Source organism: Abramis brama (genome assembly GCF_963993115.1).
Source record: "Abramis brama genome assembly, chromosome: 24".
Lineage (NCBI taxonomy): Eukaryota > Metazoa > Chordata > Actinopteri > Cypriniformes > Leuciscidae > Abramis > Abramis brama.
Genome location: NC_139986.1, coordinates 13546308 through 13561612, shown reverse-complemented (window position 1 = coordinate 13561612; position 15305 = coordinate 13546308). Strand labels below are relative to the sequence as shown.

At 34.9% G+C, this 15305-nt stretch overlaps 2 protein-coding genes across 3 annotated transcripts; one reads left to right on the top strand and one right to left on the bottom strand.

Annotated features, from left to right (window-relative positions):
- Positions 1-506: 506 nt before the first annotated feature.
- eloca (elongin C paralog a) lies at positions 507-2363 on the bottom strand. Of its 2 annotated transcripts, none has more exons than XM_084103012.1 (4): positions 2267-2363; positions 1452-1479; positions 1097-1243; positions 507-961 (listed from the first exon to the last, which is right to left on the bottom strand). In XM_084103012.1, exons 2-4 carry the CDS (start codon positions 1453-1455, stop codon positions 771-773), a joined length of 342 nt encoding a protein of 113 aa, XP_083959138.1. In that variant the 5' UTR covers positions 1456-1479; positions 2267-2363; the 3' UTR covers positions 507-770. The 2 variants fall into 2 exon arrangements, with proteins under 2 accessions (XP_083959138.1, XP_083959139.1); XM_084103013.1 differs by having other exon boundaries at positions 1097-1240; positions 2267-2357.
- A 1030-nt stretch (positions 2364-3393) lies between these two features.
- On the top strand, positions 3394-13879 carry dcaf11 (ddb1 and cul4 associated factor 11). The gene is made up of 15 exons (XM_084103398.1): positions 3394-3620; positions 4735-4921; positions 5066-5193; positions 5869-5987; positions 6233-6297; positions 6580-6680; positions 7471-7617; positions 7711-7765; positions 10105-10173; positions 10323-10380; positions 10863-11048; positions 11855-12008; positions 12121-12273; positions 12367-12473; positions 12984-13879. The coding sequence occupies exons 2-15, from the start codon at positions 4746-4748 to the stop codon at positions 13089-13091; spliced, it is 1626 nt and encodes a 541-aa protein (XP_083959524.1). The 5' UTR covers positions 3394-3620; positions 4735-4745; the 3' UTR covers positions 13092-13879.
- Positions 13880-15305: the final 1426 nt, after the last annotated feature.

The following is a 15305-nucleotide window of genomic DNA, read 5'->3' as shown; positions in this document are numbered from 1 at the left end:
AAAATACAGATTTAAAAGGTATTCTTTTAATTATGAATATTTATTTATTTATTTTGAATAGTTATAATTAATAAATATATATTCCGTTTCAATAAATATTAGTGTCTATTAATTCATTAGTTACAGAAGAAAGCCATCGGTTTGGAACAACTTTTAAGATATAGATTTTGTTATTTCTGGTGAAGTATCTTTTTAATTGTTTATTAAATATTAATTAATATTATTATTATCTATTAATACATATTAAGTCTACTAATTAATTATTCTGTGAATGAAGAAAGTCAGTAACCTGGGTTTGGAGCGACTTTCAACGTTCTTTTATTTTTGGGTGACTTTTTTTTTTATCAACATCCTTTTAATGTTACAATCATGCCATAATTTGAAGTATATATAAATATAAAAAGATATTTCCTTTACCCCGTGTTCACTTATTCACGCCATTTTGTAATTTTTCTACTGTAAAACAGAAAGACACAGCCAAAACAAAGAGGTGTGACAGTGATACATTTGGTTCATCCACATTTATTCCTTGTGCGAGACTAGGACAACTGCAAACGACTTGCAAATACAAAATGAATGTAAGACATTTAAAAACTCTGCATACAAAACAAACTATCTAGTCATTTCAAAGTACAACATAACAACAAAAAACTAAATTGATCAATAAAGCGAAACATTTATAAATACACACTCAAAAAATCATTGGAACATATATGGAAACCAAACGGCATGAATGTCGGTCACAGCATAACGCATACTCCTATTCCTATCTAACAGTCCAGGAAGTTTGCAGCCATGAGCAGTTCCAAGGCAATCTCAGGAGCAATGGGAAATTCTGGGATTTCTGTTGAGCTGTTGGTGTAACGCACTTTATAGGTAAAATACATGCAAACTTTGGAGAGAACATGAGACGGGATCTCCCGGAAGTTCACCTCATTGGTTTCATTTTCAGCAAACTGACCTTGAAGTAAACATGCAAAATGTTAGAACTTCCTCCTCCTAATCAAATATAAAAAAAAAAAAAAATGGAGTGATGGAAGAATTCCACAATAAACAAATGCTGTTTCATCACAGCAGGATTTTGAACCATACTCACCAGGTCCACTCAGCATAGCCTTGATTGTGCCAGAGGTTAACGCGTGCTCTCGCTTCACAATAAACTCTTGCCCGTCTGAAGAGATCAGCTTTACATACATGGCATCTGGGCCCTCACAACCACCATAAGTCCTTTCTTCAATATCTGCTGGAAAATGTTATTTGAACACTTTAGGGGGAAATGGAAGCTAGGCCGACTCAAGCATATGAGCAAATTTACCAGAACAGATCATGAATGAATGGATTAATAATGAATTGATGAGGATCCAACCATTAAAAGCATCTGCAAACAGCACACAAGCTGATCGAGATATTACAGTTTCCTATTTGCAAATAAATAAAAGTCCAATACAAACCCATTGTTTCACAGGCACTGTGTTATTCCTGCAAACAACAGAACAAAACATTAGGATTATGGATTATTGCATAGGTTAAGGGATCAATTATTATTAGTCAGCATATGAGAAGGAGAGAGAACTAGAAAGTTGCGAATTTCAAACAAAATTATGAGATATTATATGATATTATATGATGACGAGGCTGAATCCTTATTAGTTTTTTTGGTACCACTTTACAATAAGATTTCATTAGTTCATATTAATTAACTACATTACTTAACATGAACTAATAATGAACTGCACTTCTTCAGCATTTATTAATCCTTGTTAATTTCAACGTACTAATACATTATTCAAATCAAAAGTTAAACATTAAATAATGCACAGTGAAGTAACATAAACAAACGATGAACAACAGCACTATTTTTTATTAACTAACGTTAACAAAGATTAACAGATACAGTAACAAATGTATAGCGCATGGTTAGTTCGTAATAGTTAATACATTAACTAATGTTAACAAATGAAACCTTATGGTTTTTTACTTATTAACGTGTGAACAGTAACCAAAAACCCTCTAAGTCTTCCTAAAATATTGGCTAGTTTATGTAATTATTCTCTTTTGCTGTACTTGGTCATTTCATATGTGTTCTTATTCTTTATAAACAGTCTCACAAGAGAATATTGTCACGGTCACAACAGCAAATAGCAGGGTATTTTAAACAAATAATTTTGAAAACGATAAATCGCAATATCATATCGTTTCTTCTCTGAGTGGATCAATTAATACAAATCAATATTGTGAGTAATAAATGTACAACTGTCACACTTACCACGAATGTAAAACAGTAAAACAAGTTGAGAAACACAGGCGCTGAGTACAACTGAACACTTCCGGTTCAAAAATGTGCCTCGTAAATAAAAGTCCCCCTATGTGTAATTAAACCTTGGTGTGTGAAATTCAAAAATGAGATTTCATTTAGCATAATCTTCAGAAACATTAGAAATGAACAAAAATAACTTGAAATAATGATGTAATGTTAGTATATTGATACAAGTAGTTCTAACAAAGGTAAGCTCAGAAAAGTCCAAACACACACTGCAGATTTAGTTAACTTAGTTAGGTAGGTACCTTGAGGAACAAAGGTCAAAAACACAAACCGGTATTGAATATTCCTAAACCTTTACATAAAAATAATACCATCCAAATAAAAACAGATATATTACACTATAGGTCAATGAAACATACTACATCTAAAAAAATAAAAAAGGCCAGCAGAGGGAGCAAATTGTACCTATACTAGAAACAGAATTAGCAACTAACATACATTTCAAAAAATAGGCCTCATATAAAATCTATATAAATAAGAAATTTAGATATGATTTCTCCTTCCATACTTAGCATTATTGGTTATAATTTAAAACCGCATTTTCATGACTGTGCTTACAGTATTGTTGGTGTTGTTTTTTCCGTATGGATTTCAGTGAATATTTTGGACAATAAGTAAATAGGCGTAAATGTTCCACACAAAACCATTCTTATTTATTTATTTTTCTGTCCCCATTATCCATGCGATGGCAAAAAAAATGCAGATGCCAATCCATGTTTCTGGACTGCTTCTAGTAGTAGACTGCTTATTGTAGGCATATTAAAGCTACAAATATGGTAGTTTAAGAAAGTTAGCAATTTTTGTCAAGTATAGCTTAGTGTAGTGTAGCTAGTTTCTCTAAACATAGTTTAGCAGTTGACATTTTTGAGTAGGACACTGAATAGCACATTAGGATTTTTTGGGAACTTACGACAAAGCAAAAAAAAAATGCTATTTCTCCCTATTTGTAGTATAGTGCTAAAGGATTGTGGCTGGAAAATAAATATTTTAAAAATACACAGCTTCACTGTCAATGACCAACATTCACTTATCTCAATGTACTGTTTCTATTATTTTTGTGTTTGCTCTGAGTGTGTCATGTGACCAGAGGAGTCTCGAGACCGTAAACAACATGGCGCGTTACGAACCAGGAGAATCTTGAAAACAACTCAGGGAAATAGAAGCGCTCAGGATACTGAACTCTCACGTTTACAAGCTTCATTTTTGACAACACTATTTTGTGGTTATTTACCGAGGTTTTGCAGGAAGAAAACAAAGGAGTAAAAGAGCTGTCAAAGCGCTGTTATCAAATAAATTGGTAGGTGTCTCTCTTTTGTAGGTCGGTCGCTCACAGTATGCTAGCGTGAGCGCTAACTTATAAACAAAAGGTTGTTTTGGATGGATATTTAGTGTAATAAGGATGCTTTTACGTATTTTGCTTTTTTAAGGTCTTCGTTTGTAAATATGCAACCACTATATGAAGTGTTCGCCCCATGTCAATTGCTGTTTTCAATTCTAGCCTGTCATTCTAGCATAGTCGGCTGTCAGTTATATCACGGACTTTTGTCAGCTGCATGTCAGCATGTGTTTACCTAATTTAAATCGCCTATTTAGTGTTAAAATTTCCCAAGACAAAAATACTGACACACCCCACAATAAATGCACTACATCAGTGTTAATTTTGTCGTGATATATATTTATGCATTGTTACATGTTAATCACAACTTTTTGGACAGACAGGTATATCTTGGGTGTATGTCCTCTTATTTGCAGTATTACTAAAATATGATGTTCAATATCTTTAAGGAAATCCTAGCATTATTTATAATATATCTTGCTTCTTTATCTTTTTAAAAAAAATAATTTTCTATGCTTTGTATTTTTCAAATCCACATCTCAGACTTTCTAAAGTCCTGTAGTGCACATCTTTCTATCTTTTTTGGCACTCATTTAAGTACACTATCGTCCAGTAAGAATTTTGTTTAGAAAGATATTTATACGTTTATTCAGCAAGGATGCATTAAATTGATCAAAAGTGACAGTAATGACATTTATAATGTTGCAAAAGATTTTTTGCTGCAAAACAAATGCTGTTCTATTGAACTTTCTATTCATCAAAGAGTCCTGAAAAATGTATCACAGTTTCCACAAAAATATTAAGCAACAACCATTTTCAACATTGATAATAATAAGAAATGTTTCTTAAGCAGCAAATCAGCATATTAAAATGATTTCTGAAGAATCATGTGACACTGAAGACTGAAGAGTAATGATGCTGAATTTTTTTTATTGTTTGAGCGCATGTCATATCATTCACTGTATTACTGGTGTTCAATGTCTTAAAGGAAATTCTAGCCTTCTATCTTGCTTTTTTATAATGTCATGAATTTGACTTTCTGTATTGCTTATGGCTGAATAAATAATTTTTCCAGACAAGCAGTCTATGGGCTCTCAGTCCAGTTCTGGGATGTCCGGTCGGGGTTCTGGTAACAACCCAGACCAGTCAGAACCCGAACCCAGCCAGAATTCTAACCAGACGGGTCGCACACAGGCAGAGAGACAGTCAGAATCAGAAGAGGACGTTGACTTAGCTCAAGTTCTGGCGTACCTACTGCGGAGGTAAATATATAAATAACCCACATGACATTTATTTGAAGAAACCTTTGCCTCGGCTGCATTTTATACATGTTTTGCAACACTACCAGTTCCTCTTTTTTTATTCAAATTGATATTTCACAGTGTTCCTTTTTTTCTCTACTATAGGGGCCAGGTGCGCCTGGTCCATGGAAGTGGAGCGACAGGCCTGCAGCTTGTGCAGTCATATTCAGACTCTGACGAGGACAGCGATGGGGCCTGGGATGGGCGGTTAGGACATCGATATGACCCTCCAGGTGAGGATAATTCACTCTATGCACAATTGCCTCCGTATTTAGCCCTTAGTTTCTACTAGCTCAGTGTATGGAAACTGTGAGGAAATTAAGCAAATAAGCACAAAATTTAATCTTGAGGAAGTGTCCCACAGCAGGACAAAGCGATACTAATATAACCCATGTTTACGGTAAAGGTATTTAAAGCTTCTGGGACTCAGTATTAACACTTTGTTTTAATACAATAAATAAATATAATAAATGTCATGTTTACTAAAGTTAATTATATATATGTTTTAATCATGACAACTCTTGGAATAGTTTAAGCATGCTAGGCAGATCTAGGCAGGTGGAGCTAGGGGAGGTGGAGGGTTTCAGAGGAACTCTGATAGTACTCTGTAGGAACTTACAGCAAGCAATGAACCAGACTATTTAAATGCTGAGCAGTCAATCTTGGTGTGCACAGACTCCATTCCAACCTTCGTTGTTATTTAGAAAAGTGAGGATCGTTTGCAAGGATATATTCAACCATTAATATAAAGAATCGAAAATAATCAAGAATAAGAAAAAAAGAATCTAAAAGAATCAACAGCCTCTTTGGCCTAATTTTCAGTCTATAAAAGTGAGAAATGGTGCCATGAATACCATTGAATACACACTTCTGTGGTAATTTACTATGCCTTATTTATTATCTCGCAGTGGATGCCCAACCAGACACACAGGAAGTGGACCGCAGTGAGATCCACACTCAGATCATGCTTGCCACTGCTTCCTCAGGCTTAAAGGGCAGATACAGTTTCACAAATATGCTGGCAGAGGTAAGATACTAAGATAGATGTTTATACTTGTGTATCTTTCATTTACAGGATATTTCTACTAACAATACAATGAGTCTGAGTTATTAGTTATCAGCTATTTTATTTCTTATTACAGATTTGTGATTTTTCTGATAACGAATTCAGAAAATGAATTTTCACATTTTCACAAATTATCAAAAAATATGCATAGTTGAGTTCAGAAGTGTACAATTTCCTATAATCTAACTGTGTATTTCTTTCTAAAGCGGGAACAGGGACGTTGTCGTGGGTCAAGTTTTTCTCATGGAGAGTGCAGCCGTATCCGCTCACAGTAAGTGTAATATAAACGCTATGCTTCAACAATAATAGTGCATATTTTAAATATTATTCAGTAGTGTCAGCGGAGTCAATAATATTGTTGATTATTAAGTGCAACACCCTTAAGTGTATGGGAAACCTAAGGGCGATCTTAAGGGGAAATTACACTTAAGGTGCTTTATGCAATCGGGCATAGATACTCAGGCACAGATGGTTTTACATTTCAAATTCTTTCTGCTTCTAAACTTATCAGTCTTTGCATAACATGTAATAATCCATATTTATTTCTTCATAGTTTCTTGCCCAATCATGTGGTATACAAGGACACGTATCAGCAGAAAGTTTTTTGTGGAGTCTACAGTGATGAGGGAAACATGTTCCTGTCTGCATGCCAAGGTGAAACTGCAATTCAAGACTTTGTTATTAGTGTTTATTTTCTATGCTTAGTATTTTCCAAATGCACATCTCAGACATGTTCAAGTGCATAACAAAGCTCTACTAAAGTCCTGTAGTGTAAATGTTTCTGTCTTTAATTTGAGTTTATTTACACTACCATTCAAAAGTTTGGGGTCAGTATTCAAAAAGGATGCATTAAATTGATATTAACATAAATTGTTATTAATTGATGACAATAAAGACATTTATAATGTTACAAAAGATTTATATTTCATATAAACTTTATACTTATCAAATAATCCTGAACAATCCTCCAAAATATTAAGCAACACAACTGTTTTCAACTTAGATAATAATAAGAAATAGTGATGATGCTGAAATTTAGCTTTGCAGGAATAAATTACATTTTACAATATATTAAAATTGAAAACAGTTATTTTAAATAGTAATAATATTTCACAATATTGCTGTGAACACAGGCGATCGACACATGCACTTTGCACATGCACATGCAAAGTTTAATCCGGAACTAACGACTGATAAAATGTCTTTGTATTCTTTTAAACTAAAATTGCGGCTATCTCATAACCCCTTTTCAATGTCTTTTGATGTTGCAGACTCCGATATTTTGTTGTTGTTGTTCGGTCTCTTTAGTTTAGTTTTCTACTTTGAAACGATGGCCCAGGCTAAGAGACCTCTTTCAAAAACATTTAATAAGTCTTACTGACTCCAAACTTTTGAATGATAGTGCATGTCTTATAACCTCTTTTTTCTGTCTCTGTTTTTATAGACCAGAATATCAGGTTATATGATACTAGTAGGGGTCGTTTTGCTCTAAAGAAGACAGTGAAGGCCAGAGACGTGGGCTGGAGCATTCTGGATGTGTGTTTTACACCTGATGCACGTTGTGTGCTTTACTCCAGTTGGTCTGACTACAGTAAGACAGGGACAGGTCACTTAAGCTGCTTTGTTGCCACTGCTGTCATTGACTGTTCTAATGCACATGCGTCTGTGCTCTCTCTTTCTTTAGTTCATGTGTGCAGTGTAGATGGAGACAATGAAACACACACCGCTCTGGACCTCAAGTTAGTGTTTCCTCATAGTACATTATAGCATTAAAATTCAGGTAATCACCGGTACGCTTCCTCTTCATGTGAGTGACAGACAGTAGAACAGATTTCCATAACCGTTCATCACAACAACCATCACATGACTGTGATGTGAGCTAACCAAAACTGAACACGCTGGCAAAGTGAAATCTGAAGGAAGTGTTGTAGAAATAACACACTTCAGGATAATAAAAATATAGCACTAAGAACTGGTATTTGTTGATTCTCGATATGTAAGAACAGCAACCCTCCTATATTTAAATTGTAATTAAAGTGTCATAACACCACTCAGATATGCTAATAATGCCAATAGATGACTTTTCCAGCGTGTCTTTTTGCCTCTCCCATTAAATTCACATAACCATTTTGACGTCTTCTCTGCATTGCATGACATTTAGTGACTATGCTGTGATAATGCTGTCATAATTGTAATATTATGCTTTTAGAGGTTTGGTCTTGCTCTGTTCATCCCCAAGTAAGGTAGAGCTGTGTGAATGGAAATACGTTCTTATGTTCAAAGATTTATATTTGTTTGTATTTGTTTCAATATACAGTGGGGAGAACAAGTATTTGATACACTGCTGATTTTGCAGGTTTTCCCACTTACAGAGCATGTAGAGGTCTGTAATTTTTATCATAGGTACTCTTCAACTGTGAGTGACGGAATCTAAAACAAAAATCCAGAAAATCACATTGTATGATTTTTAAGTAATTAATTTGCATTTTATTTATACATGGTGCCCCAGACCGAGGGAGATTGACCGTCATCTTGAACTTCTTCCATTTTCTAATAATTGCGCCAACAGTTGTTGCCTTCTCACCAAGCTGCTTGCCTATTGTCCTGTAGCCCATCCCAGCCTTGTGCAGGTCTACAATTTTATCCCTGATGTCCTTGCACAGCTCTCTGGTCTTGGCCATTGTGGAGAGGTTGGAGTCTGTTTGATTGAGTGTGTGGACAGGTGTCTTTTATACAGGTAACAAGTTCAAACAGGTGCAGTTAATACAGGTAATGAATGGAGAACAGGAGGGCTTCTTAAAGAAAAACTAACAGGTCTGTGAGAGCCGGAATTCTTACTGGTTGGTAGGTGATCAAATACTTATGATGCAATAAAATGCAAATTAATTATTTAAAAATCATACAATGTGATTTTCTGGATTTTTGTTTTAGATTCTGTCTCTCACAGTTGAAGTGTACCTATTAGGGCTGGTTAAAAAATATCGATTTCTCGATTTTAATCAATTCTCATTTTTACAAACCGATATCGATTCTTAAATCCCAAGAATCAAATAGTCATCCTGTTTTCAGTTGATGAATGAATGGAACATTGTAGCGTGCATCCCATCTAATAAATCGCAGTAATCTTTGTGCTTTGTTACTATTGATATGAAACAAAGTCTCAGATTTCAGATTACGTCCATTTTCTTATGAAAATTCCAAAACATAAATACAGTTTTGGCGCTGTGGCGTGAGATCGCTCTGGCGCAGCTCAGCTCAAGAGAAGCAACATGATCTTCTCTTCCGCCTTAATAACACCAGTTACAGCACGAAATAAACATGAATGAGCATCTGAAAGTGTGTTAAAAGATAGAGTACAACTTATCGAAATCCGTATCATGTCACATGGAATCGCTCAATCAGTGTTTCAACCGTGGAAAGATGTCATTAAAACGGCTTGTAAACAATGTCATGTAACGTCACATTTACCTCAGAAAAACCATATCCAGTGACCATAAACTCGTCAGTCAGCTAGAACAATTAACTCTAGAGAGGAGCATTTTGCAAAATATATGCACCATATTACATATTCATTATCATTTTTAATGTTCTTCAATATTTAATGCATGTTTGAATAAATCTAGCAAGTTTTTATGACAGCCACCATTTAAATGTTTACATTTCATATAACTTTATTATTATAAAAATAAATAAAAGTGTAATTTAAGTTTTTAATCAGTTAATTTTTGCCTTCAATATTATAGTAGGCTAATGAAGCCTAGTAGACTATAACTGACTCCCATAGCATTAGTTAAGAGATTTATTAAAATATTTGAAATTTGCCATGTATTGCACCTGATTTCCAAAATAATCAATATCAAATTGAATCGAAATCGAATCGAATTGCAAGCTTGTGAATAAAAAAAATATTACAGACCTCTACATGCTTTGTAAGTAGGAAAACCTGCAAAATCGGCAGTGTATCAAATACTTGTTCTTCCCACTGTAGCCTATCAGGTATATTTAACTGCCATAGAAATGACTGTAGTGGTTCATGTTCAATGTTGCTGATGCTGACAGGAGTCTTTTCTTCTTTCAGTCCTGATGAAAGGAGGTTCTGTGTTTTCTCACTGACAGCGTCCACAGATGGAAAAGAGATTTTAGGCGGGTCAGTATCTTATGCTATGGCCTTCATACTTGTCCTTTAATAACTCAATAACAATCTATAATAACTACCTACCTTACCTGGAAAAAATAAAGTGTATGTCTAAAATACTCTTCTACTCTTCCTGAAATACCTTTATCTCTATCAAACAGTGCAAACGATGGCTGCCTGTATGTGTTTGATCGCGAACAAAACAAGAGAACTCTAAAGGTATGGTTCACAAGTTGTGAAGTCGTAGAAGGAAAAAAACCTGCACCATAGATAAAATTTGTATTTAGAATATTAAAAAGTGACAAGAACCCTATCATCAGTAAATGAAAAATCAAAAAGGTTTTGTCACCTTTCACCTGCTGCACTTGTCACTTTTTCTCTTCCATTGGCATCTGAATTACAGCTTTATTTCCTTGGATTAATGTGCAAGATTTTTACCTTCTAATGGATCATTATTTCTTTATCAAAAATAAGTTAGCTCTACTGTCAATCTGTTATAAATCTCAGCCATCCTGTGATCTTATTCCTTGCATAATCTTTACAGCTTCCCGGTCTCAGTGCATCAAAGCAAAGGTCTTTCGCTCTAAACTGAATGTGATCATTGATAAGCATGATAAATTTAGTGAGAACATTATCCAGACATTGCCCTCTGTAGAATGACTTGTGTATTTCTTTATTTTTTTTATCTCTTCGTCTTTCAGATTGACGCTCATGAGGATGATGTGAATGCTGTAGCATTTGCAGACAGTTCATCGCAGCTGCTGTTCTCAGGCAGTGACGATGCTCTTTGTAAAGTGTGGGACAGACGTACACTCAGAGAAGACAGACCACAGCCTGTGGGTCAACTGGCTGGACACAGAGATGGAATCACCTTCATACACAGCAAAGTATAATAGCAATCCATACTGTCATTGTCAAGACGCTGTGATTTACAATACAGTTATTACATCAACACATTGCACAATTCTTTTACTGGTGTGAATTATAGCTAAAGTATTGTTATAAATCACCACAGTTCAATATGCTCTACAGCTCTAGTTTAATGTAAAAATAAGTAAACAAACCACTTTTCAAATTGACATTCATGTTTAAAATGAATAATAATGAAACTAATTTAAACAACTTTTAAATAGTATTTAAAAAACAACTAATTTATTAATACATTTTAACTAAATTTTAAAACATGAATATTATTAATAATTTAATTATTAATAATATAACAATATTTGTCACTTAGAAAAGTGATCATTTACATGTTCTTTTTTTGAATGAATGCACTGATTGATTGATTTCTGTATTGTATTATTAAGTAGTCCTGGTTCTCCATAAACATACACTCAAGATATCAGAGAAGCCTTTTGTGTAGCTACCTAATATGAAGTATTTATTTAAACTACATGCCAAAAATATGCGGACACACACTTTTAATTAATGGCTTTGACTATTTCAGCTGCACTCAGGTGCTTAAAAACAAACAGTGGGTGTCCAGATACTTTTGGCCATATAGTATATGTCACAGTGAACAAGATGAAGGTACTGTTATTAAACACTTAAAGAGCAGAACTGTTCAAAAAGCTTCAAATCCTTTTATACAGTTGCAGAACATCCCCTATTGCCCTCTAAATATAATTGCAATACATTAGTTGCTTCCCTTCAAGCACTTTTTAAGCAGCGTTTATATGTTGTCCTGAAGGGCGACGCTCGATACTTGATCAGCAACTCCAAAGATCAGAGCATAAAGCTGTGGGATGTGAGGAAGTTTTCACCCAAAGAAGGACTTGCGGCCTCACGACTCGCTGTCACACAACAGAACTGGGACTACCGCTGGCAGCAGGTTCCTCAGAGAGGTGTGTTCGCATGCTTGAGGAACTTTAATAGACAAACTGGTTTATTTTCAACCTTAGTTGTACACATAAACACAAAGCTCCTGTTTTCACTCGTTATTTTGTTGCCCTGCAGCACTAAAGAGGCATAAGCTGAGCGGTGACACCTCTGTGATGACCTACAGGGGTCACGGGGTTTTGCACACGCTCATTCGGTGCCGCTTTTCCCCTGAATTCAGCACTGGACAGAAGTTTATTTACACAGGCTGTTCAACAGGCAAAATCGTCAGTAAGTTGTTCAAAAAAATGCATAACAAAGTGCAAAATAGTCGTATTATTATTCAAATCTGCTTAATTTCACTTCCTTTTATCTTTTTTGTAGTCTACAATGTGTTGACGGGATCCGTCGAGTGCAAATTGTCCAATCATGACGCATGTGTGAGGGACGTCAGCTGGCACCCGTATCAAAACAACATGGTCAGCAGCTCTGTAAGTAAAACCCCTGTTAAATACTATTAGGGCTGTTACGACATGTGGACAATTGCAAAAATACGTCGATTTGCTTGGAATGCAAATAGTTGTGTGCCACGTCAAATAGTTGTCTGTCAAGATCATATAATGTAAGAGACACACTGATCTGTATAATCATGAGGGGTAAATTACTCACGGAGACCAAGAAATGATCCGAAGATTCACCGGAGCTGCCATGAGGCGTGTGGCTCAGACGTACTCTCTGCACTCGGTTACAAAGCGTTTAAAGTTGTTGTTGGTTGTTTAAAATATCTGACGGATCTCCTGGTCTCCTGGTGTTATGGACATCACCATCATTGATACGGTGATATTTTAGGATTAATTGACTAATCATCAATAGATTAATCGCAAAAATAATCATTAGATTAATCCACAAAATAACCATTAGTTGCAGCCCTAAATACAAAAAAAAGTAAGTGCATCAACACTGTACTCATTGGCGCTCTTTTCTCTTTCATGTTCGCTCAGTGGGATGGCGCCATACGTTTGTGGGAACACACGCAGAACCACCCTCTGGACAAAGACAGAGAGAGGATGAACGTGGATGTGGTGGAGATGAAAACAAAAGGATTTTGATGACATCAGAGGTAGATGGTGCCGTCACTGCGGGAATGCGATGATGGAGGAATAAAGAGAAACGGGGGAAATAAATCACAAAAGACAATTAATTTTGTGCAGAGAATTTTGTAAAATCATGCTGATATAGTGTCAGGCAGGATCTTCAAGTGTTGTTTGTTTGATTCCACATTGCTCCCCCCTAACGGCACAAAAAGATGATACAAATGTGTTTAAGCTAAAAGAATCATTGACATTTAATTAATGGACAGGGCGTTTTGTGATTTCTCTTTTACGCCTACTGTTACACCTCTTTTTCAGCTCGGGGGTGACCTTTTAACTGCAGGTTTAAGCTTTAGTGAAAGACTTTGTGTGAATTTCACCGATATAAAGGACGCATGATTTCAGACAGGCACAAAACAACTGCTTTGCTTGAAAAATTACTGTACGGTAATATAGCAAAAATAATTTAGACATAATGGACATGTTTCTAAAAGTGCAAAGAATTCTGGGAATAATTCTAAATATTGTAAGATATTTTATTGCTATTAATGTCCAGGATTTGATTTTGTAGTACAATGTAAAAAAAAACCAACTTTGTCAAAACTGATTGTGTGTTAAAAGTGTGTGTGTGGAGATGTAGTCGTGGGTTTATGGGTGCGGGAGTGCGTTTCTTTATGCGTGGGAGCGTGTGTGTAAATATGTTTCTGTTGACAGAATGGTTTGATTTGTGTATGATTCAAGTGCATTTAGAATTCATTAAAACACTCAGAATTGTTTTACAAGAATAATTAAACTTATGCGCACAACTTTGTTTGTTTGGACTATAAATCATATCTCAAATATTTTCAGCCAGCTGCAAGCAATACAGTCGGGTTGCATTTCAAGCCAATTTCTTATGTCCTACATGCAATCAAAATAATTTTTCAAACAATTTATAGGAAGGTCAGATTTTATGTACGCACATTGCCGCAGTGTCTCACATAGTCTGTACAACAGGGTCCCCGTGGATCCTTAAAAAGTCTTAAATTAGATTTTTTAAATTTAAGGCCATAAAAAGTCTTAAAAATTATAATTTTTGTAAAAATGTCTTATTTTTATTGATGAAAGGTCTTAAATTTTAGATGACACTTTGACTTAGACTTATCTAAATGGTTTCGAAATTAAAACTATCTAATTAGCGGCTCTTATTATTTTTTTAATTCTATCTTGGTGGATTTGCTTGTTCACGTGACAATTCGCGTCACTTACGGCAGCATATTAGCCTACGTCTGTCTCTTGCACGCGAGAGGAGAGAAGAAAACGAGTAAATGTCAGTTCAATTGTAAGTTCATTCTTTATGTGCTTAGGAGTGTGCGATATTTTCTATGAACTATGATGATATTGTAATCATTGTTTTAACTATGTACGAGGCACTGCGAGTGCGAGCTGACATCACGTTTCTCTCATGATTGATTTCACTGCGTGATGTGTCAGTTTATAGATGTCCCCAAATGAGTTTTTGTCTTATATTTATATTATATGTTGTTATATTAGAATAGGCTATCAAGAGTGCCGTTTTCCTTTGCACAATTGCAAATGTGCTATTTATTTTATACAACAGTTAAATTAACAATAAAGTTAACATTGTCAGTTACTTTTTAGACACAATATTGTCAATTTTCACTTTATATTGCCGACGAGATTTTCATAATGAAGCCGTGGTCCAACAGACAGCGATGATTATTTTTTTATTTTTTATTTTTTTTTACTGAAATCCGCGTTTTGAACGAATCATTTTAACGATTCAATGAACAATCACTTGTTTTTTGAATGAATCAGCCGTTTGAACAAATCGGTTGACTCCAACAACTCGCTTATTAAGACAGTGACTTGCCGCCACCTACTGGTGGTTTCAGTTTCATATTTAAAGTATCCTTTAATTAAAACGTTCAAATTATAAATCATTTCATATTTAAATATTGAATAGCTTTATTTATGCAATTGTAAATGAAGTGTAAATATAGTAATGCCAGTTTTGATGCCGCTTCTGTGTCATTTCTGCACTGCAAGGATGGATTTTAATTTAATGATTTAATTTGACATTGGTACTGTGTTATTCTAATATAATTTAATTTGAATGTTAGAATTTGACATAAAAGGTGATGCATACCTCTAAATACGTTTAGAAACAATATCCATATATAGGTGAAAATGCCCCTGGAAATCAATTTAAGGTGGCAAATATTGCCCCTT

Excerpts from the sequence above, each read along its gene's own strand:
- eloca (XM_084103012.1), bottom strand. Across the intron at positions 962-1,096 it reads GGCTATGCTGAGTGGACCTG|GTCAGTTTGCTGAAAATGAA; the intron begins GTGAGTATGGTT and ends GTTTACTTCAAG.
- dcaf11 (XM_084103398.1), top strand. The coding sequence starts at position 4,746 with ATGGGCTCTCAGTCCAGTTCTGGGATGTCCGGTCGGGGTTCTGGTAAC. Across the intron at positions 10,174-10,322 it reads GGAAAAGAGATTTTAGGCGG|TGCAAACGATGGCTGCCTGT; the intron begins GTCAGTATCTTA and ends TCTATCAAACAG. Across the intron at positions 10,381-10,862 it reads AAAACAAGAGAACTCTAAAG|ATTGACGCTCATGAGGATGA; the intron begins GTATGGTTCACA and ends TTCGTCTTTCAG.